At 34.0% G+C, this 23,245-nt stretch overlaps 1 protein-coding gene across 6 annotated transcripts in view; it reads right to left on the minus strand.

Annotated features, from left to right (window-relative positions):
• Window positions 1–23,245, minus strand: part of NALCN (sodium leak channel, non-selective) — a 358,635-nt gene that overhangs the window by 307,807 nt on the left and 27,583 nt on the right. For all 6 annotated transcript variants that reach the window (XM_034936923.3, XM_063595854.1, XM_063595853.1 and 3 more), the window contains exons 4-6: window positions 13,007–13,090; window positions 11,354–11,493; window positions 11,137–11,265 (exon numbers count right to left, since the gene is read on the minus strand). In XM_034936923.3, coding sequence (XP_034792814.1) covers window positions 11,137–11,265; window positions 11,354–11,493; window positions 13,007–13,090 — 353 coding nt within the window. The remainder of the gene's footprint in view (window positions 1–11,136; window positions 11,266–11,353; window positions 11,494–13,006; window positions 13,091–23,245) is intronic.

The following is a 23,245-nucleotide window of genomic DNA, read 5'->3' on the forward strand; positions in this document are numbered from 1 at the left end:
GTATTTGGACCAGCAAGAGCAAACTGCAAAAAAATCCAACTTTATATTATCTCTAATTCAACTCTTGGTGATATTTTATAAAATACCAAGTTCTATAAACTTCCCCTGGGCAAGGTGACCATAAAATGCATTGTCTACATTGAGATTCCTTAAAATCGAATAACAGGCTGTTAGTGATTACTTTGAAACAGTAGGGATAAGCCAAGATTGTCCTGGGCATCTGTGATGTGTGATCACCCTACCTCTGGGCTTAAAGCTAGTGGTCCAGCCATCGCGAATATGTTCCTGAGTTCCTGTTTGAATCCTGCTCTCTCTATATTAAACTTTTATATATTTAATGGTTACACTTACTTACCTTAAAGTTTTTCTAATTATCTCACTCTTGGAAATAAGATTTCATTATTTGATACCGAGCTATGAATATGTTTCCCTTCTTTTTCAGGAATGATAATAAGGTGTCAGGTAAGTCTTCATCTTTTCTATTTAACCTGCCAGCTCATTTTTAAACATTCCTGTTCCAGCTTCAGGGAGATTTCTGCCATCACAGTTGGTATTTCACAACACCTGTTTCTGCTACAAGCCATTGCTCTCCTCAACTTTCTTTAGGAAATGAGCTGCTTTGCTTAGTCAAATCTCATTACTCTTTTCATAATTGCCTTAGGTCTCCATTCATTAACAGAGAAGAATCTAAGGCTTTACTAGTACTGCTACTGAAGACACAACTAAGATTTCCTGCTATTGGGCCTTACAAGAACTAAGTTCCATTTAAAAGCAAAACTGTATATATTGTGTTGCTTCTTTATCTTGTTTGCCTCACATATTAAACACAATCAGTTCTGGAGGTCAACTATGAAACCCAAGATATGCAAGTTTCTGGTCTGAAATCTCTGTCATGATTAGGCTATAATACATGCAAATCAATTAGGCAGAACTTGGAACAATTGTTAACAATTTCTCTTAATCGTTTCTCTTAAATGATTAAGAGAAATGAGGTCACGGCAGTAGCTGGTAACACTGATTGCTGAAAACACAGCCATCAGACCTTAGCTTAATATGTGACTCGGAGATGTGTATAATACATTTTTTAAATAATAGTATTTTAATTGACAAATCATAATTGTATTACTTTAATGCAGCACCATGTGATGTTTTGATATATGTATACAAGACATAATGGTTACATCGGGCCAATTAATATATCCATCATATCACTTAACTTTTTTGTGATGACACATTTGAAATTTACTTTCTTAGTTATGTTGAAATATATAACGCATTATTATTGACCATTGTCACCCTGTTGTGCATGGATCTCAAAACTTACTCTTACTGCCTAGCTGAAACCTTGTACCCTTTGATCAGCAACTCCTCATTCCCTTGCAGCCCCATCTCCTTCCCGCCGCAGCCCCTGGTAGCCACCATTGTCCTCTCTACTTCAATGAATTAACTGGTTAGGATTTCACATATGCGTGAGATCATGCAGTATTGATCTTTCTGTGCCTGGCTTATTTCACTTAGCATAATGTCCTCTAGATTCAGTCCTGTTATTCCAAATGACAGAATTTCTTTTTTAATTTTTTTAATTTTTTAATTTTAATATATAAAGTTGTATTTATTCAATGGACTCTGTAGTTGTAGAAACAAACTCACAACTTAAATCTACCATCCCAGTTTGGGGCCAGCATTCTATTATACATCCTAGTACTCTATTACATTGTTTCATCTCAAAGGTATTATCCTGCCTTAATTTCCAATTCAAACCCTCCATTCCTAATTCTAGAGTTTGCTTAAAGGTCATATTCTTTACAAAGACTATAAAACTCACATTTTCTCTCTTTTTTGAGATCTGATAACACTTTCTAACTAATTATTATTATTATTACTAATCAATGCCTAAGGTAATTAATCTTTGGCTGCCTCAAGTGTGAGCTCCTCCAGGACATGACCTACTATTTTCTTCCTCTTTTATCCCTAGTGCTTAATTCCATGTCCCATGCATTCTAGGTCTTAAAGCTTTTATGCTTAATAAATATTAAATTAATGAGCTGGGATTCTGGAAATCTAAATATGGAGTAAAAATCAACTCTAATTGTGTAGGATTGAAACAAAACTATATAAATTAGTTTATCTTATTTTCTGTGTATATGTTGAAGGTTACATGTACATTTTCAAAAGTAGATACTGATTTAAAAGGTGAGATCATAAATATAGATGTGAAAAATCATCTTTATATGTAAAAACAATAATTTTATTTTAGGTTTCAGCTCCTTTGGCAGTTCATTATGGTCTTCAGAATAAAGTGCCAACTTGTAAGCATGGTGGTGTCTTGATGTGGCGTCTCCTATTTCTCTGCTTTCATGGTTTGTCTTTTCCCTATGATGCTCCTTTCACTTTGAATGTTCTTACACAGGGAATTCTTTTTTTTGACTTTTTAAAAATTTATTTTATTTTATTTTATTATTATTATACTTTAAGTTTTAGGGTACATGTGCACAATGTGCAGGTTAGTTACATATGTATACATGTGCCATGCCAGTGTGCTGTACCCATTAACTCGTCATTTAGCATTAGGTATATCTCCTAAAGCTATCCCTCCCCCCTCCCCCCACCCCACAACAGTCCCCAGAGTGTGATGTTCCCCTTCCTGTGTCCATGTGATCTCATTGTTCAATTCCCACCTATGAGTGAGAATATGCAGTTTGGTTTTTTGTTCTTGCGATAGTTTACTGAGAATGATGATTTCCAATTTCATCCACATCCCGACAAAGGACATGAACTCATCATTTTTTATGGCTGCATAGTATTCCATGGTGTATATGTGCCACATTTTCTTAATCCAGTCTATCATTGTTGGACATTTGGGTTGGTTCCAAGTCTTTGCTATTGTGAATAGTGCTGCAATAAACATACGTGTGCATGTGTCTTTATAGCAGCAAAAAAAGTCATAGTTTAGAGGCTACAAAAGGAAACAAAAAAGTTTTAAAATTTTCAAATCAATTAACATTTTCTGTTTTATTTTGAGTTTGGATATTTCTTGAGTCTCTAAGAGTAAAACTACATTTATGTCTGGGCTAATAGTAACGGTAAAATGGTGCTGACAGTTTTTCTGCTTATGTGTGGGGCTTTAAAATGCAGTAATATTGAACTGAAATTTTAAAAAAAAAAATAAGCCTGGACATGGTGGCTCAGGCCTTTAATCCCAGCACTTTGGGAGGCTGAGGCAGGCAGATCTCTTGAGGTCAGGAGTTCGAGACCAGCCTGGCCAACATGATGAAGCCCTGTCTCTGCTAAAAATACAAAAATTAGCCGGGTGTGGTGGCACACGCCTGTAGTCCCAGCTACTTGGGGGGCTGAAGCAGGAGAATCTCTTGAACCTGGGAGATGGATGTTTCAGTAAGCTGAGATCATGCCACTGCACTCCAGCCTGGGTGTCAGAGTGAGAGTCTGTCTCAAAACAACAACAACAAAAAAGATATTATTGATAGATTCTTGAAATGAATCATCAAAGCTATAACAGTTGTGATTATGAGCAACATTACTATCATGTGGCTGGTTAAGCATTTTCTTCTCAAATAGTAAACAAAGAGTCACATAAAAAGAAGACAAAATAAATGTGTGTGTGTGTGTGTGTGTGTGTATGCTAGTAGGCAGGTTTTACACATATGGGAAAGAGAAAAATGCAGGCATTTCACCATAATGGCTATGTCTCAGGTAACTAAGCATTCTGTCAACATTTACGAAATTTTTCATGGTGAACTTCATTTTTAGGATAAAGTAATGAGCTGGAGCTAATATTTAGATCACAAGGCATGTTTTCATGCATTTTTTCGGTATCATTCTTTTCTTGGTACCAAATACAGCGTGGAACTAGCAAAGAATACTTACTGAAGCAACTCTAGGGTCATGAGTTCAGAAGACATTCGTGTATCTGTTCTCAATTTCTGTGATCATTTATGTGCCAATATGAGCTTTCATTTGCCAGCATAATGCCTGATCTTCTAGCTGTATTTACAAGTTTTATAACTCTCACATTCTGACTTGGTTTTAATAAAACGGTAATTTGAAGCCAGCCTCTGTACCCACTGCAGTACTACACAGCTGCTTTCTTATCCAGAAGATTTCCCTGCTCTTCATCTCCATATTGATTGTCTCCAACCCACACAATATCTTTTTCCATTTTCATATTCACTCATAGAACAATCTAGGCATATTCTACAGCCTACATACACTAAAAAAATAAATCCAACTACCTACAGATTTTCTTCCCATGCATTTGTCTCTTCCCTCGCCCACACAGTCAACTCCCTTACTCACCACTTGCTTCAATTTTCTTACTCCGTATATGAACTAATTCACTGCTTCTTTCTGCTTAAACTTTGTTTTTCTATTTTTTAGCCATTTCTCCTTTCCTGCTTTTAACAACTTACTTTTCTCTGTTTCTTTTTTATTTCATCTTCTTTATCAATTTGTCATCATGTTAATATTATCTGTCTAAATAGAATATGTTCTCAACCATGCCTTCAATAAATAGTTACTAATTATTTATTCTGTGTTAGAATACTAGGTAGTAAGGATAAAAAGATGACTATAACACAATATCCTCTTCCCCTTTCTCATACATGTCCTCAAGGACCTTAGACAAAAATAGAAAAAAAAAATAGCTATGGATGTGAGTCCTGGTTATGGCAAGATGGACTACACCAAATTCAACTCCTTCCACTACAAACAAATAGATAGCATTAAAAACTCTGCATTTAGGCTCACAATAAAAAAAAACTGCATTCCAAAATGTCAAAACATAAGAAGGAAAGCAGTAAATGATTAGGAACAGAAGGAACATGAGTTGACATAGTGTTATGAATGGGAGCTAATGCCTGGGTTTTAATGCCCACATGAGGCGGAAGACCAGGTCTTGAGCCCATGTAAAGCTGAAAGCTGGAAATATGACCCCATGTGTAAAGCCAGATTGTAATTTGAAAGACTTTCAGAGTGTGATATTGGCAAAGAGATAGTCCAATAGACCAGTGAAGCACAACAGAGCCCCATAGGAACAGACCCACGTATAGACAGGGAATTAGTGAATGAGACAGGTGAAACTAAACTCAGTGGGTAATAGTACACAATAAATAGTGCAGGCACAATTGCTTAACCATATGAAAAATTAGATTTCTACTTCACACTGAGACATTTTAAGCAGTTTCAGTAGGTGTAACTGACATAACATAAACTGCACATACAAAAGTGTAGAGTTTGATAAGTTTTGGCCCATGTACAGAAGCACAGTCAAGATAATGAACATGTCAATAAACCCCAAAGGTTTCTTGAGGCCCCTTTGTAATCCCTTAATTCCCACCACAACCTTTATCACTAGGCAACTGCTGATTTCTTTTCTATCATTAAAGATAAGTTTGCATTTTCTAGAATTTTATGTAAATGGAATAATAGAACATGTCCTCTTTTTAAATCTGGCTTTATTCAGTCATCATAATTATTTTGAGATTTATCCAAGATGCTGTATACATCAATAGTTCATTATTTATTATTATTAAACAGTATTTATTATATGGATATACCATCATTAGTTTATCTATCTGTTGATGGAAATTTGGGTTGTCACCAGTTTGGAGTACTATGAATAAAGTTGCTGTGGGCATTCATGTGTAAATCTTTTTATGGACATACATTTTTATTTATTTTGGTTAAATACCTGGAGTGGAATAAATGAGATGTGGCAGGTGCCTGTTCAACTTTTTTTCTTTCTTTCATTTTTACTTCTTAGAGACTGGGTCTCACTCTATCACCCAGGCTGGAGTGCAGTGATGCAATCATAGCTCACTCTAGTCTCAAACTCCTGGGCTCAAGTGATCATCCCACCTCAGTCTCCCAAAGTGCTGAGATTACAGGTGTGTGCCACTGTACCCAGCTTGATCAACTTTTTTATTTTTATTTTTTTAAAAACTGCCAAACTGTGTTTTGAAGGAGTTGTAATATTTGCTGTAAAGTTGTGATATTTGTACCATCCTCTATTCCCCCAAAATAGCTTATAGGAGTTAGTTGCTTCTCACTGTTAATATTGTATGCCACGCACTGATGCAGAGGACAAAATAAATTTGGTAGGCACCACTTGATTCACTTCACTTATTTAAAAAACATACAAAATCTCCAAGGTTTTGACAGTGGAATGAGAGTTGCTGATTAGAGCATCTGACCAGCTGGTCCACACTCTCTTACTACTGAGTTTCTTCTTCATTTACGCTCTTAGTACTGGGCTTAATTTCATCACCACCAGGCTGGGCTCAGGATTGTGCAGCCCATGCTCTAAAACTAAGAATTTGTCATGTGCTCCCTTTTACTGTCAATCCAGGAATGGTCTAAAGTACACGTAAGTAATTGTGGGAACAAATCAATTGATTAATAAGATAAAAGATGATTAAATAAAATAAATTATTTTAGAGTTATACACTACTTTAGAGTTATGATTATTGAAAAATTTGAAACGTCATGTTCTTGACCCATCATATACCCTGGCATCCCGAAGCTAATTAGGAAAAAAATTCAGAATTCATGATGATAAAAAGGTCAGCCCATCTGAAAGATACAATGACACGTTATGCGCCTAATTAAAGTTGAAAATTATAGAAAGCAAAAACTGACAAAAATAAGAGAGATTGAAAATTTCTGTCATGTCTAGAAAATTGAATAGTGCTCTCTCAGCAATTGCTAGAACAACCCTGATTTTAAAAACCAAGAAGGATAGAAATACCCAGAACAAATTATCAGCCAACTTGACTTTGGTGACATTTATAGATATTATACTCAAAAACTGCAGATTTCACTTTTTTCTTTTCAAATTCTCATGGAATTTTCACCAATTCAGACCATATACTGGTCCTTAAAATGATTCCTAATGAATTTCAAAAGGCTGAAATTTCACAGGGACTATTGTCTGACCACAACAGAATAAAATTATGCACCCAAATAACATTTTTAGAAAATCTCATCCTTCTAAAAATGCACTTCTAAATAACCTACAGGTCAAAGGAGAAATCACATATATTAGAAAATATTTGAATTGAATAATAATAAAAATACAACATATCAACATTTTGGAAATGCAGCTAAAACAGTGCTTAGAGGCTAAAACAGTGCTTAGAGGAAAATTATATTTTTAAATTATTGTATTAGAAAAATGTTAAAAGATGTCTATATACCTTCATTTTATGAAAGATGAAAAAGAAAACAAAAACTAAAAAGCAGAAATAAGGAAATAATGAAGATAAAAAATCAACATGAAAAACAGACTAACAATAGAGAACATTAAATAGGGCAAAGATTCTTGTGTGTGTGTGAAAAGATTAATACAATTGAGAAGACATAAAAAAATGGAGAGAAAGGTACAAATTATCAATGTCAGGAAAAAATGGCTTATTACCACTATTCTACAGATGTTAAAAAGATAATCAGACATTCAAAAGATAATCAGAGGGCATTTGTATAAACATTATGCAATATTGACAAACTATAAAAATAGGTAAGCTCTTTGAAAAGCAAAATTTACCAACTTAACAGAACAAGAAAGATAACAACTCCATAGCTCTGTCAGTTGAATACATTTAATTTGTAATGAAAAACGTTCTCACAAAGAAAATTTCAGGCCCTGAGTTTTACTCATGAATTCTATCAAACATTTAAGAAAGAAAGAATATGAATCTTATATTATCCCTTGGAAACATGTTCCACTTGTTTTATGAGGACAGCATTACCCGGATTTCAAAACCCGGTAAAGATATTTCAATTTAAAAAACCTAAAAATAATGCTCCTTGTGAACAAAGATGCAATAATTTGTAACAAAAACATTAGCAAATCAAATCTTCCAATGTATAAAGAGGAATACAATATGACCAAATTAGCAATATACCAGAAATGCAAGATTGGTTTCTATTTAAAAAGTCAATCATGTAATTCATTACATTAACAGAACAAAACGGAAAAGCACTGGACAAAATTTAGCATACATCAATGATCAAAAACTCTTGGCACTATAGGAATTAAAGGTAACTTCCTCACTTTGAAAACTCTACAGCTCACATCCCACTTAATGGAAATACTGAGAGCTTCTCCTAAGATACCGATGTCCATTCCAACCACTAAGTTAAGACTACATCTTGACCTGTACCTCATAAGAAATACACAAATTAATTTGAGGAGGATCATTATTTTCAGGAAGTTCCTCATAAGAAATACACAAGTTAATTTGAGAAGGATCATAATTTTCAGGAAGTAGAATAATAAATGCAATAACTTACTCTCTGGATTTAATTCTGACAGAAAAAGGAAATAGTTCCCTCAAGACATATATAATAAATATGTAAAGATTTTTATATTCACCAAAATCTCAATAAAGTGGTTAAAGTAGAGACATAATTTCAATAATAGGGGAAAATAATAATATGTCCAGAAAATGGTTATCAAAAAGTTATTTTCCAAGGCTATTTTGAACAATAATAATGAAGATTGGGAGTGGGGTTAGTAGCAACAGTATTTTTCTTTTAAAAATAATTTTGAATAGATTATTCACTCACATCATGCAAAAATAAAAGTTATATTAAAAAACAAGAAAAAATGAGATCTTTACTTCAACATAATACTATGGATAATCAAGGAAGGCATGGTATCTGTCCACACTTCTGTGAACCTAAGGTAAATTTCTTTCTTTCTTTTTTTTTTTTTTTTTTTTTGAGACGGAGTCTTGCTCTGTGGTCCAGGCTGGAGTGCAGTGGCGCGATCTCAGCTCACTGCAACCTCCGCCTTCTGGATTCAAGCAATTCTCTTGTCTCAGCCTCCCGATCACAGGTGCCTCCTGGCATTACAGGTGCCTGTGCCACCATGCCCGGCTAATTTTCATATTTTTAGTAGAGAGGGGTTTCACCGTATTGGTCAGGCTGGTCTGGAACTCCTGACCTTAGGTTATCTACCCTCCTCAGCCTCCTAAAGTGCTGAGATTACAGGTGTGAGCCACAGTGCACAGCCCCCTCTGGTAAATTTCTAAGTAGGTATGAGGCGCATGCCTTCTAAATAAAAATAAAATTAATTAAGGCCTCGACTAATAGATTATGCTTTACTGTTTAACATTTAACCAGTGAAATTATACTGATGTTTTGAAGTTACTGAATTCATTCATATTTTCTTAGAAACTTGCACATGCCTCCTGGTCTGAAAACATGTAGAAACAAAATCTCTACCTTTTTGGAGTTGACGTTCTTTGGGGTGGTGCAACAGCAAACAACTAAATTCACTTTTAGTTTTTAGGACATTATATAAGTATTAAGAGTTGCATAATATACATATACTGTTTGTGCATGAATTAGAAATTCAATTATTAAATTTATTTCTGTGAGAGACTAATAAATGACCATTATAAATGTGAAATAAACTCAGAATTAATTTAGTTACTTTGTCAGTAAAATAACATAGCCATGAGTTAGTCATAGATGTTTTCCTTTCATACTCTTACAAGTTTAAATTTTGGTCTTCTTTATTGCTCTTTCCTTTTTTTTTAACCATGTTATCTCTATTTTGGAGGATACACTTATGCCTACCACCTCAGCATGTAAGCGTGTTTACATATCTCTTTATGACGACAAAATAATGACAGCTGGCATACAGTGAATGCCTTTACTATGTGCTGGTTACTTTGCTTGTCTTTACATTCATTCCCTCATTTGCTCTTCCTGATGCCTCTAGAAAGTATGTCCTGTTATTAATCTACTTCATTGAGGAGTAACCTAAATAATTTATGCAAACTCACACAATAAAGTGTTGGAATTGAGCCAAGCTTATCATGAAGTCTATACTCACAGAGATATTCACTTATTTGTGGTTTATTTACTTTGTATATATACAAGCATATAGACTCTATGAAAAAGAAATCCTCCAACTGCAGAAAACACAACATAACCCTTTCAATATTTTTAAACTCAATGATCCTTATATACCCAATTGGTTTGTAAGTAGATATTGATATATTAAAAATATTTTGAAGATGAATGGCTGCTTGTAATCTCTTTTTGAATTTTACAAAGTGCTTTAAATCTAATTTCTATGATTTGAATCAAGATTTTTCAATCGGTAATTTATGGATGAGTTCTTCATTTATAAATAGACAAATTCCTACGTGAAGATTTGAATACAAGGTATAAAATCAATTGTATTATCCCCAATCCCTGCTGCCCTGAAATCTGGCATTGTCATATCTGCTGCACTTCTGGGTTGTGCTTGGAATCCCAAACTCTATATCTAGCTAACACCTAATGGGACACTTCTGGACCATCCAGCGGCCAACATCCCACTCTGCTCTCTCCTGCTATCACATCCCTGGAGTTGTATATTAACAATGATCAGCCAAGTAGAAGAGGCAGGTGCTCTATTGCATAATACATAATAGGTAATTAAAGTACATACATTGTATCTTACCCACCAACCCTACAACAGACAAATGCAACAGATAATAGTGTTTAGTCTAGAAATGATGTTATAATCATTTAGGAAACTATTTTAGGGAATGATGACAAAAGTAAATAATAATAAAAATGAGCTTTTTTTCCCGAACATGTAACTCATTCTAATATGAAAAGCTTCCACAGTGAAGCTTTAGGTTTATGTTATTATGTTAGCACACTCCCCATTTTGCCACACTAAGGTTTCTAAATGTACACTTTGTATTTGCTTAATCTACTTTTCCACCAGGTTACATTTTCCAATCTGTCTTGTCTTGAATACTTGTCTTTAAAAATTGGACAAAACAAAAATTAGTCGGGCATGGTGGTGCACGCCTGTAGTCCCAGCTACTCGGGAGGCTGAGGCAGGAGAAACGCTTGAACCCGGGACACAGAGGTTGCAGTGAACCGAGATCGTGCCACTGCACCCCAGCCTCATGACAGAGCGAGACTCCATCTCAAAAATAAAATAAAATAAAATAAAAATTGGACAAAAACAATACCGAGGAAGCAGAGACACAGAACAAAGAGGGCATAAGCACTGTTTGAAAAATCTGACACAGAAGTTATTCTCATGAAAATTACGGAGATATCTTTGTTAATCAACTAGATTAAAATGCAGTTAATAGATAAACTTACCCTGGTTTTGTGTCGTTTACAACACAGTGATAAGTAAATGTTCCAAACATCTGAACTCCTAAAATTCCATAAAGAAGTAGAAAGAAAAGTAGAAAAATGGAAACACTCCATATTTGTTCTCCGGATCGCCTAGGGAAACAAAAGTAGGTAAAGTATATAAAACTTACAAAAAACTTCATAAACTTTTCCTCTTAACTTATTGTAAAGCAGTGCTCACTTTAAAATATTTGTAATTCTGGTCCTTGGCAGTTCAAATCGGAAATAAATCCGGAATGCTCGGATCATAATCAGTGGCCGTGGAATCCTCAACATGCCCCAAGGTGACATCTGATCAACTATATCAGCAATTTCAAACACCTACAAATTAAAAGATGGGTAAACGAGGTTGGATTTTCCCTTAGCATTGCTTATAGTCATGGAACATACAGATGTTAGCAGCATAAGTAGGTGCACCTCTACTCTGAATTTAGCCGTACATTATTTTCCACCAAAATCCACTTTCTTTTGAGTATATTTTGAAGCTATAGCTATCTTAACAGAAACAAATACATAAACTAATAAGAACAACATTAATCTTGTTCATTTCCTGTCTCATTCGTTAAGACAGTTTTTAGTTACAAGAAGTGCCAACTTAGAATATATAGTAAGTATGCTGTCTTTCTTGTTAATAACGTTCTTTAGTGGAGGCTTTTGAATATCTAGAAAATAAAGTAATAGAGAAAGGGTTAAAATATTAAAAAAGAATTGCACTATCTACTAACAGGCAAAATAATAATTTGAAATGTTTGTCAATAACATAATAGTTATTAAATGGAAAAGAACACATTAATGTGAGAAACAATTCAACCTGACAAAGCTGATTAAAAAAATATATGAGTGATGAAATTAAATTGTGGGAGAGGTGAACTTTATAAAAATATGAAAGGAAAGCTTATCAACAAACACTATGATGAGGTGGCAGAATGGGCTGTGAAGTTTTGAATTCTGAATTTTTAAATAAAGAATAGATGACTGAACTCTAGAGACCTGTACAACATTGTACCTATAGTTAACAATAATTTATTGTACAATTAAAATTCATTAGAACAGTAGATTTCATGTTAGGCATTCTTACCACAATCAAATCAAAACAGATCAAATCAAATCAATAGAATATAGTAACTTTAGTTGAATTAAAAGGCAAAATCATGTCTGAATGAATGCACAGAAATTAATTCTACTTATTTTCCAATCAAATCTGTCCTGTAAGTCTTTTTAACATACATTCCCCATCACTTATAATAAAGCATTTAATATTTGCAATATAGTATTTTATGTTGGCTAATACCTATCCAAATATGGGGAGACTAGACTTTAAATTTTTAAGTTCAATTTTTTATTTACAAATACAGAAATATTACTCCACATTGTTTCCTTCATTTCAGGGAATATATTTTATATCTGATTAACAGCTAATAATTTTCTATAGTATTGATTTTTGTTTCTGATTGAGAAATAATTCACAAACATAACTGACAATAATTAAGATATTACAGCTATTGACTTTTCTAACAATAAAATGTTTGAGGTGATATAAAATTGCTAATTATGCAGATTTGATCATTACACCTTGTATACATCAAATATCACTCAGTCCCCCATAAATACATACAAGTATTACGTATCAATTAAAATTAATTTTTCAAATTTCAAATATGTCAGAGTAAACAGATTAATCACATCTGTTAAAATAAAAATAAAATAAAATGTTGTAGGCAATTACACAATCACATTTGATATATATTTTGTAATATTTCTATTTAGACTTTTAATGCAAAATAATTCCCATTTTGGAGAATACCCGCTTGTAATTTAAAAAATATTTAATTACCTGTAGCACCAAAGAAACCCAAAGGCAAAAGACCATAAATCCATCAAAAACACACCAGCGATCTTTCACATAGGAACTATCCCCCTAAAAATAAATTTTACATGGCATTATTAGGCAAAGCAAATATTTTAAAGAACAATCTGTGGAGGAAAATGTCAAATATTATTTCAATAAAAGCTATCTACAATTTTTGTATCATAATAGAACAGACTTTCACAAGGAATAAGTTTAGCATTTTAAGTAGCATTACTTATAAGAAAAATAATTTATAAAAGACAAGCAACTTTGCAGGTAAAATATTTAATTCATGCAAAGGGAAAATATCACTATTTTTTTTTTCTCAGCCACACAAATTCTAACACTTAAAAGAACCAGAAGCCATTGTTCCAAATATGCTATGTAGGTCCTAAGCCAGCTCCCTGCCTACAAGAACCAAGAGCACACTGTGGTCAACAGGAAGGTCTTTAAAACTGCTAGGTTTAGCACCGTTAGTAGGAAAACTAACAAGGCATTCACTTCAAGCTGATTAAAAAGTGAAGAAGAAAAAAGCTCATCATCACTGGTCATTAGAGAAATGCAAATCAAAACCACAATGAGATACCATCTCACGCCAGTTTAATGGTGATCATTAAAAAGTCAGGAAACAACAGATGCTGGAGAGGATGTAGAGAACTAGGAACACTTTTACACTGTTGGTGGGAGTGTAAATTAGTTCAACCATTGTGAAAGACAGTGTGGCGATTCCTCAAGGATCTAGAACCAGAAATACCATTTGACCTAGCAATCCCATTACTGGATATATACCCAAAGGATTATAAATCATTCTAGTATAAGGACACATGCACACGTATGTTTATTGCAGCACTATTCACAATAGCAAAGACTTGGAATCAATCCAAATGCCCATCAATGATAAACTGGATAAAGAAAATGTGGCCCAATATACTATGGAATACTATGCAGCCATAAAAAAGGATGAGTTCATGTTTCTTGAAGGGACATGGATGAAGCTGGAAACCATCACTCTCAGCCAAACTAACACAGGAACAGAAAACCAAACACTGCATGTTCTCACTCATAAGTGGGAGTTGAACAATGAGAACATATGGACACAGGGAGGGGAACATCACACACAGGGGCCTGTCAAGAGGTCGGGGGCTAGGAGAGGGATAGTATTAGTAGAAACACCTAACGTAGATGACAGGTTGATGGTGCAGCAAACCACCATGGCACGTGTATACCTGTGTAACAAAACTGCACATTCTGCAAATTTTTTATAATAATAAAAAAAGACCCAACTATCCTAACTATATATGCACTTTACACAGGAATACCCGAATTTATAAAGCAAGTTCTTAGAGATGTTCAAAGAGACTTACAGTTCTGCATAATAATAATGGGAGATTTCAACACCTTGACAGTATTAGATCATTAAGGCAAAAACCCCCAAAGATCAAATGGACCTGACAGACATCTACAGAACTTTCCACTGTATATATGTGGATGTATATATACACATATATATACATTTTTTCTCATTGTCACATAGCACATATTCTAAAATCAACACTTAATCAGACATAAAACATCTCTCAGAAAATGCAAAATAACTGAAATCAAAACAACCATTCTCTTGGACCACAGTGTAATAAAAATAGAATTCAAGACTAACAAAAAAAAAGTGAAGAAGAAACTTGTCTTAATTTGCAAGGAAAACACATATTGACTTTAATTTTAATTGGGATTGTATATGTAAGAGAAAGATAAAGATGTACCACTTTCATTTTTTAATAGGGTATCTATTCTGACATTAGAATGCTTTAATAACAAGGGAATTTTAAAAATGCCTTTGGAATAATAAAACAGAAAACTTCATGAGGTTAAAAATTAGAAACTTTAAATAGAAAAGCCTTTGCTTTTTTAGGACTATCCCATTTAATCATGAATTCTGTAATCATCCATGTAAGTCAATTCTGAATTCAATCACATATATCATTACCTCCTCTGATTAAACCTGCTAGGGAAATGAAAATAGAAATAAAATGCCAAGATTTCAAATCAAATGATAAAACATGTTGCAGGATATTGACATAAGCCTCTACCTTTAGTAATAAATAGGTATCCAAATATCTTCTTGAGAGGTTTCTGGAAATAGTTTATGGTGTATGCAAAACTAACACTATGATAAAACACTTAATGGAAGTTATTTGACCCAAAAATGAAGTATAAACTCAACTTAATGAACACTGGGTAAGTGCCTGTTTTACATTAGAGGATATATAATGCCTAGCTAACACACACACACACACACACACACACACACACACACACCACCATCACCACCACCACCAACCAAAAGAACAGTCTTGTAGAAAAACAGATGTGAACACATCCAGCTAGTATATAAAGCAAAATAACTTAAAGCTATAAACATGGTGGGAAAGATGGTAAGATTAATTCTATGGGGAGTTTAGAGAAACCAATGTTAATTCCCAAATGAATGGACAAATAATGTTTTCAGGGGCAAGATAATCAACCAAACTTGGTGACTCCTGGGTTTGGGAAGACTCACAAAAGAGATATGAAAGCAAACTCTGAAGCTTGGCTGTGGGTGACAAGAAGGAAAATGGCCTTATTAAATTGTGTGATTATCATCATATGAAGATTTATACCCAAGGAAGAGAAAAGCTGCATCTTAGGATGCTTCCGATGCTACTAGTGTTTATGTACTACACATAAACGCATCACAAAGGTTAAATATATAACAAATAATGTAAGGATTTTTTATAGTCATCTTCAATTTTTTTATAGTTGCATTTTTTAATAGTTGTGTTAAAGATCTCACAGAGGATCTTTAACTATAAGCATCATACTTGCCTCGTATATTGCACAGTTGAAAATGTAAATTAATTATAATCTAAATACAGATAATATAGCCAATATAAAATTGACTTTTTCTGAACCTAAATTTGATTAACACCCAAGAAGATAATAGAAGATGAATTATTTAAAGTTGTGCCCTTCATTCCTTCCTCCCTCTCTCCCTCCCTTCCTTCCTTCTTTCCCTCAGCTCATAAGCATCCCTTTAATCTAGGCAGTGTTCAAGAACTAGGGATACAAGGGTGAACAAAACAAACGCTTCTGTCTTTATGCAATTTACATTCTGAATGAAATAAAATATAAAATATTCATTATGTTATATGTTGACAAGTGTCATGAAGAAAAATAAAAGTGTATATTTTCAAATGGACTTTTATTAAATGAACAAATGTTCTTTACTAGTGTGTTAGGGAAAAAAAAGAAAAGTATCACTTCATCTTTATTTTAAGAACTAGGCAGAGTTGTCACTTGTTTTTAAAAATGCAAAGAATTCCAAAAACAAAAACTGAAATTTTATGGGACTCAGCAGAGAACTATGTTAAAATTGGAGCAATGAATGAGTACATATTAGGCAGGAAAAGAGTAATTATAGATTATTGAGTACACGGGCACCCAAATAGGATGAATTTATATTGTACTTTTTCAAAACAGTATTACTATTTTATTTCATTTTTGTCATTAACAATGTTATATGTAGTAGCACTATAATTACCCTCTTTTTAATTGCTCATAATTTGCTTTAGAAATGAATTAAACTCGGTGGAACATAGAATGAGAGCTCACCATTACATTGAGGTACATTTACAATGTTAACAAATGAGGATAAACAGTGATACTTCCCTTTCTGTTGTGGGGAGGGGGGCGGGCAAGTGAATGGCCAGGAGCCAAAGATGGAGGAGAGACATGCTTTTCACAATGTATTCTGATATGTTTTTGGACCAATGCTTACATGTTAAATTTTTAAAAATAGCTTTTCAATTTTTTTTTTAAGTTGGACATTTTAGCTTTAACACAATCACTTCTCCAGTTGGCAAAAATAAATTTAAATTTAAAAATTGGGGTCTCACCAATTCAGAATGAAAAGCTATCAATAACAGATGTGACTGAATTTTTGTTTCTGATTTCTTTGCTAAGGAAATTAATGTTGTAAAACTGGCCCACACTACATTTCAAACTATATAAAATCATGAATTATTTTAAATCATTTTACAAGCACCAGTGGTGATCAGAAATTAGAAGCATACACACATCTTAATTTCAAACGACCTCAGTTATAAAAACTGGCTTAGCAAAAATTCTACTACGTAATATAGAAAACTTTCTTTTCCATAGGAAGTAATTTAATTGTTTTGTTTGGAATGTCTTCTGCCTTGGACTTTTCAGAAACATATAGTGGCATTCCTGTGGCACCAACAAGCTCAGCACATGCTAGATGGTATGCAGTGGTCAATCAGAATTGACCTCTATTTATTTTCCCAGTAAAGTATGGAAATAATCCTCTGGGCATAAGTTTCATGTATTATTTTTTGGCTCATGTTTCCAAGAGTCATTCAATATTCATAAACGTCTTTTATAAGCAGAGTTATGACCCAAGATACAAAGGCCAGCAACCCTCAGCATTTTTCCATTTGTAAAAAATCTTTGGCTTTTTAATGTTCATTGTTTTTCATGCTGTCCATCTTCCTGAAAAATTCTGCCAAGTCTGTGCCAACCTTTCCTTCCAGAGTGATCTGACTACAGCCTCCTCTGATCACCTTAACTCAGGCGTCACGCAACAACTGACAACTCAGCTCATGTATATAAATAATGTGCATCTTGTGTTACTCGCAGAATACGCCTTTGTAATCCATATTGGTTATTTCATGAATTTATATTTGGTCTCTCCAACTTATTGGATCTGATGGTGAAGTTTGAGTTTCCTACTTAAATCTTCTCTGAACGTATTCTCTGGAGTTACATTAGAAAAAAAAAAAAAAGAAGTCTATCTCTCATGGTAAATGTTTGAGTGTGTTCTGAAGATGAGCAACACCCTGAGACTTTAAGTCAGATAATTTAAGGTTGTGTTTGCAGCACCCAGTACAGTGGGTGACATATAGCAGATATTAAATGAATGATGAGATAGGTACATGAACCATGTCTTAGATACAGTGTATACAGCAAGATGTCAGTTAATATACAATGTATACAGCAAGATGTCAGTTAATATTTCTTAATGAATGCATCCATCCATCCATCTATTCACTGAAATTATTTGTATGCTTCTAAAAAGAAATTATTCCTTTCTGGCTCCTTTGTAACCATGAAAGATCACAGATGAGATTATGAGATGACTTATGGATACTTCCTGGATTAGCACAGTTTGCATAAGCAGAACTAAACATGCCATGCAAATACAGTTACGGTTTACATATTTTATACATTACCATGATTGTAAATACAATTGAACTGGTAGGAATTAAAATTACTATCATATTAATCATTATCAATAATTGCTAAGGCACAATAAGTTTATAATACTTTTAAATAAGTAGAATGCAGACCTTGAAATCTGACACTTTGCAATACAATCTTGGATTATGTTTTGTATCTGGCACATTTATCAAATTATCGCCAGAAGCCCTAGCCATAGTAGTCAAAGTTGCTTTGATTCCATTTATAAGCATGGCCAGATCCTTTAAAATTCTACTGTATTGAGGCTCAAGTTATAATATTTGCAACCCACTTCTAAAATATGCAACCAGAAGCTAACACATATGAATGCCCAGTGGTACTCAAGATATTTTAACACCTTAAATATGAAAAAATATTTTAATTTGTTTGTTCCATCAACAAGAAATGGAGGGCAGAGAGTGCTTGAGCTATGCGCAAAAATCAGCACTTTGGTGGCTGAGGACAGGAGTGCTTCAAGAGCTGTATATGTCAATTTTTATAACGGTAAACACTTGAAGACTGCCAATCAATGATAAGGTAAGAAAGTAACAACATATCATGCAAGTATTTAACAAGCAGAAAAAGGAAACACATTTACAGGGATATATTTTGCAGTGACAAAATGATATGCACTGGTACAGTTTCATGAGAACAGGATTTATTGTCCCAAGTTTCCAGGGCCCATCTGTCACTATGTCTTAGCATCATTATATATTACTTCAACAGTGCTTAAAGGATGCATGCTACTTTTACTTGTATCTATTGCCAGATGTGAAATAGACAACTGAGAATGGTCTAAAGAATTCACAGTCTGCAATGCATGAAGTGCTCTGCAACAACACAGACATGTATCATCCAAATAGTTTCTTTTCACCTCTAGGGATTTGGTGAGTGAAAATGCTTCCAGCAAGAGGAATTAGGGAGGCAATTAGAAGAAAGTTGCTGAGGAGTGGGAATTGATGGGCAAGCACTTTCAAGCTTTGGGAATATTATAAAAGATGGAAAACACTTAAAACAAATGCATTCCTCCAACAAAAATTGTTAAAGACATTTCTTGCCGGAAGGACTTTCTGCTTCAGTTTCTCTCCCCAGCTGTGCATCCAGCATGTAACCTCCAGAGTGAACTATTCAAACACAAATCAGATTGTACCTCTCTCAGATGAAAACCCTCCATGCATCTTTACTGACCACAGAACAAAGTCAGAACTCCTTGCAGAGCCTGCTGGGCCCTCCGTGATGCAGCCAGGTCTAGTTTCACAAACTCCTCTCCAGCTGCCTCCTGTGCACAGCCCATCTGCCACTTCTGACTACTTTGAGCTCGGCATGTACCTTGCTGTTCCACTCCTTTGTGCCTCATATTCCTTTTCTTTCTCCGTGAGATCCCTTACTTCTATCTTACTTCCATCACCCCTGCCACAGACCACACTTACTCATCCTTCAAGGCATCGTTTCACGTTCCTCTTTCTTCAAGACTTCTCTGATATCCCCAAGCAGACAGTTTTGGTCCTTTTCTTTTTTATGCCTGCCTCCCCCATAGCTTTTACAGACCACTATTAAAGCCCTTTCATAAAAAAAAGAAGGTCCCTCTCTACATAGATTCTCACTGTACTAATATTTGCTATCTATATCTGCAAAAAATGTTTGCCCCAGAATCACTATGAACCTAGAAGAACCACCATAATGACTTTGCACGTGTGCCAATGGAGACATTAAAGTTGCCAATGGATTCTGCCAAAGGTATAGTGTGCAATGCAGGTGTATCTCTGTTGTTCACCTTTTGGGCCCAATCTGGTACCAGCATTGTTTACCTACTTAACTATTTAATGCTAGTGCATTGATATCTTCCTCTTTCTTACCTTTCCCCTGAAAGTTAGCCTTTCAAAAGATCCAAAAATTGAGTTTACCAACCCAGGCCCATTTTATCATATTTCACCAATTCTAAAACACACCCTACCCTGCTCCAACACAGTTGCACAATTCTGGATTCAGCATGCATCTTCTAATTGATGCTTCAATTAAAATCTTACATCTTACAGTCAAAGTATAATTAGAAGCCTTTATTGTTTCTTAGAGACCCGTGAATCTGTGAAGTGATGCCATTTTTTTTACAATTGATGATATCAACAATTCAATAAAATATGGTGGATGGTACTTGAATGTATTTTTTAAATTTACTTAATAACAGAAACTTCCTGTTATTGTTGGGCACATATAAAACATCCACTGTGGTTTGATTAGTGCAAATAATTGGGTAAGGGATGTTTTCAATGCTTTTTATTTTGCAGAAATATGCAGGTTGACTTGTATAGGTATTAGATGGTAATGTAGTGATATTTGGAGAAATCGGTCAGAGCTCCCCTAATACATTATTAGTTTTCCCATATAAATTAGTGAAATAGAAGTGCCTATTTTCTGAAAATATGCTATCCAGCATGTTTTCAGAAATATATTGGATGTTGAAAATGAAGAGTGCCTGTATGTGCTAAGTCTGTCCCACAGAGTGAACCAGGTTTTCTCTGAGGACAGGGGCTCTGCTTAGTTTTGTCTGTTTCCCTTCTCCAAGGACAGAGATGAGCTCATTGTAAGTGTTCAATAAATGGTTGCTGGATGACTAAAGGAAAACTTGGAAACTGTACTTGGGTTTAAGAATATAACTCATTCTTATATTACATTTATATGTTAAATATCTTAAACATTTTCATATCTTACATATTTTATATTTATATTTATACATATTTTAATATATTTGGCAAATTACTAGGTCAATAAGCTTAGTAGGCAATGCTAGGAAGCCACAGCTTTGACACGTTTGTTTTGAAAAAATAAAGTTTCTGGGTTTGGTTTGTCGTGCATAATTTTATAAACTAGGTATCATTGGATAACACTACTTTAACGATTAGGTATGACTCTTAGGTACACCATAACATTGCCAAAATTGGCTAGGTATAATTTTAAAGAATTGTGCATGACAGCTGGGCAAAAATACATTGGTGTGCTTCTATAAATATTTTCTTATGGACTAACAGTTTTATGCATGGAGAAGACTCTTTAAAAAATAACAGGTTAGCATTTCCCAAATTACTGGCATATGTGTACATCAACTCACACACACTTTTCCACCCAGAACACATGGCTAACAGGTACTGCTCACTCAATAACTAAATTTGACTATTCCTTAGAAATATTTTAGTTGGAAACAGTGAATATTAAACATTTCATATTTGCACAACTCTGTTCCAAACAATGTGAAAACTTACTATGAAAAGTGTAACCTGAAGATTAAAATAGAACATGTATATTCATAACGTTCCTATTTATGTATGAAAAAATACAAGCTTAAATGTTAGTGAGAAAATGCAGCACATATTTGCAAATTACTCTGGGTGAAGGGACTAAAGAATTGAGAGATAACTGCAGTGCTATTGGCAAATGTATTAAGGTAGAAAAAGTATGAAAAATGATGAGGTTTTCAGCAGACAAGTGCTTAACAAAAGTTTTACAAATTATGGCAGGGTTGAAGAAAGCATAGTAACTCAAACTTGAGTAATATGAGAGGTCCCCTGAAAGGTATAGAGCTTCGATGTGACAGTGTGTTTTTATTATGATGTAACTTAAACACCTACAATATGTACAAATTTCTCATGTAAGTGTAAAAGCAAAACAAATTTACAAATACAAAAATGCAAAGCTAATAAAATGTAAATTAGGAACATACATTTAATGTGACAAAGGACATTTTGCTAAAATAAAGTCTTATTAAAAGTTTAAGTTTTGAATATAAGAACATAATATCAAGCCCAATATACTCTTTGAGCTGTATCTGTTATGACATGCATGTTTGAAGAAGTCTGTAGTACAAAAATAATAAAACTGTGGCTTAGATTTAATATCATGAAAATGACAGTACTTATTGATATAATTATTACCCTCTAACAATAGTAGAGGCCATGATGGTAAAAATTTAGTGAGTTGATACATTTAAAGCTTGGTTCAGGATAAACAGATTTCATATTTAACTATATTTAACTAAAACGTTAGCTAGCATTTAAACATAGAATACCAGTTTTACTGAGCTATGAAGTTGAGCTGACTACTTCAAGATAATGTTAACAGTGCAATATTACTAAAATTGCATTACAGTTGTATTTGATCCAATTATTTCTGAATGAAAACCAGAAAACCTTATTTGATTTTCATTTTAAATTTCACCTCTTACAGATTGAAAATAAAAAAAATATTTTTGGTTGTAGTAAATAGCTCATCACCCAAATGTTGATAGAAATGTGAAAATACTGGAAATGGCTAATTTACAGCATTTTGAAAACGATTTGGTCGTAAGTCATTTCTTTCTCTTTTAACTATTGATTCAACTTCTAACATTTACATTATTAAAACTTGTGTTCTCTCACTGCTCTGTTCACTTGGAATGAGTATATAATTTATATATTAAGTATGCCTCTGTTCTTTTTATCATTAGACTGTGACAACTAGCAGAATGCCTACTATCATTTTAGTGATGTGAAATCCAAGTCTTTATTTAATGACTTAAAAAAACAAAAGTTTTCTTCTAGGAACATGTCACTTATTTGTTTCATTCAAATGGAACCCTTAAGAAGTCAACACATGGCAATTTCAATCATAAAATGCTTCACCCAGAATATTCAGATCTTTCAATGCATGGGCAAAGGTTGCCATGGCCCCAATAACCACTACACACAAGTGACAGGGCCATTCATGGCCCTCTAGTGAAACACAGAATGTGAGCTAGGGCTGGGCAACGTCCAGGGGAGTACTGTGAATAACAGAGATGTTAGCATTCTCCCAAGACCAACTTTCTCCCAAGATGGCCTCCTGAGACAGGTTCCAGTTTTCTGAACCTATGCTTATCTAAACCTAGTGCTTATAAAAACTAGCCTAGCCACATTGCGG

The sequence above is a fragment of the Pan paniscus genome, chromosome 14 (assembly GCF_029289425.2).
Source record: "Pan paniscus chromosome 14, NHGRI_mPanPan1-v2.0_pri, whole genome shotgun sequence".
NCBI lineage: Eukaryota > Metazoa > Chordata > Mammalia > Primates > Hominidae > Pan > Pan paniscus.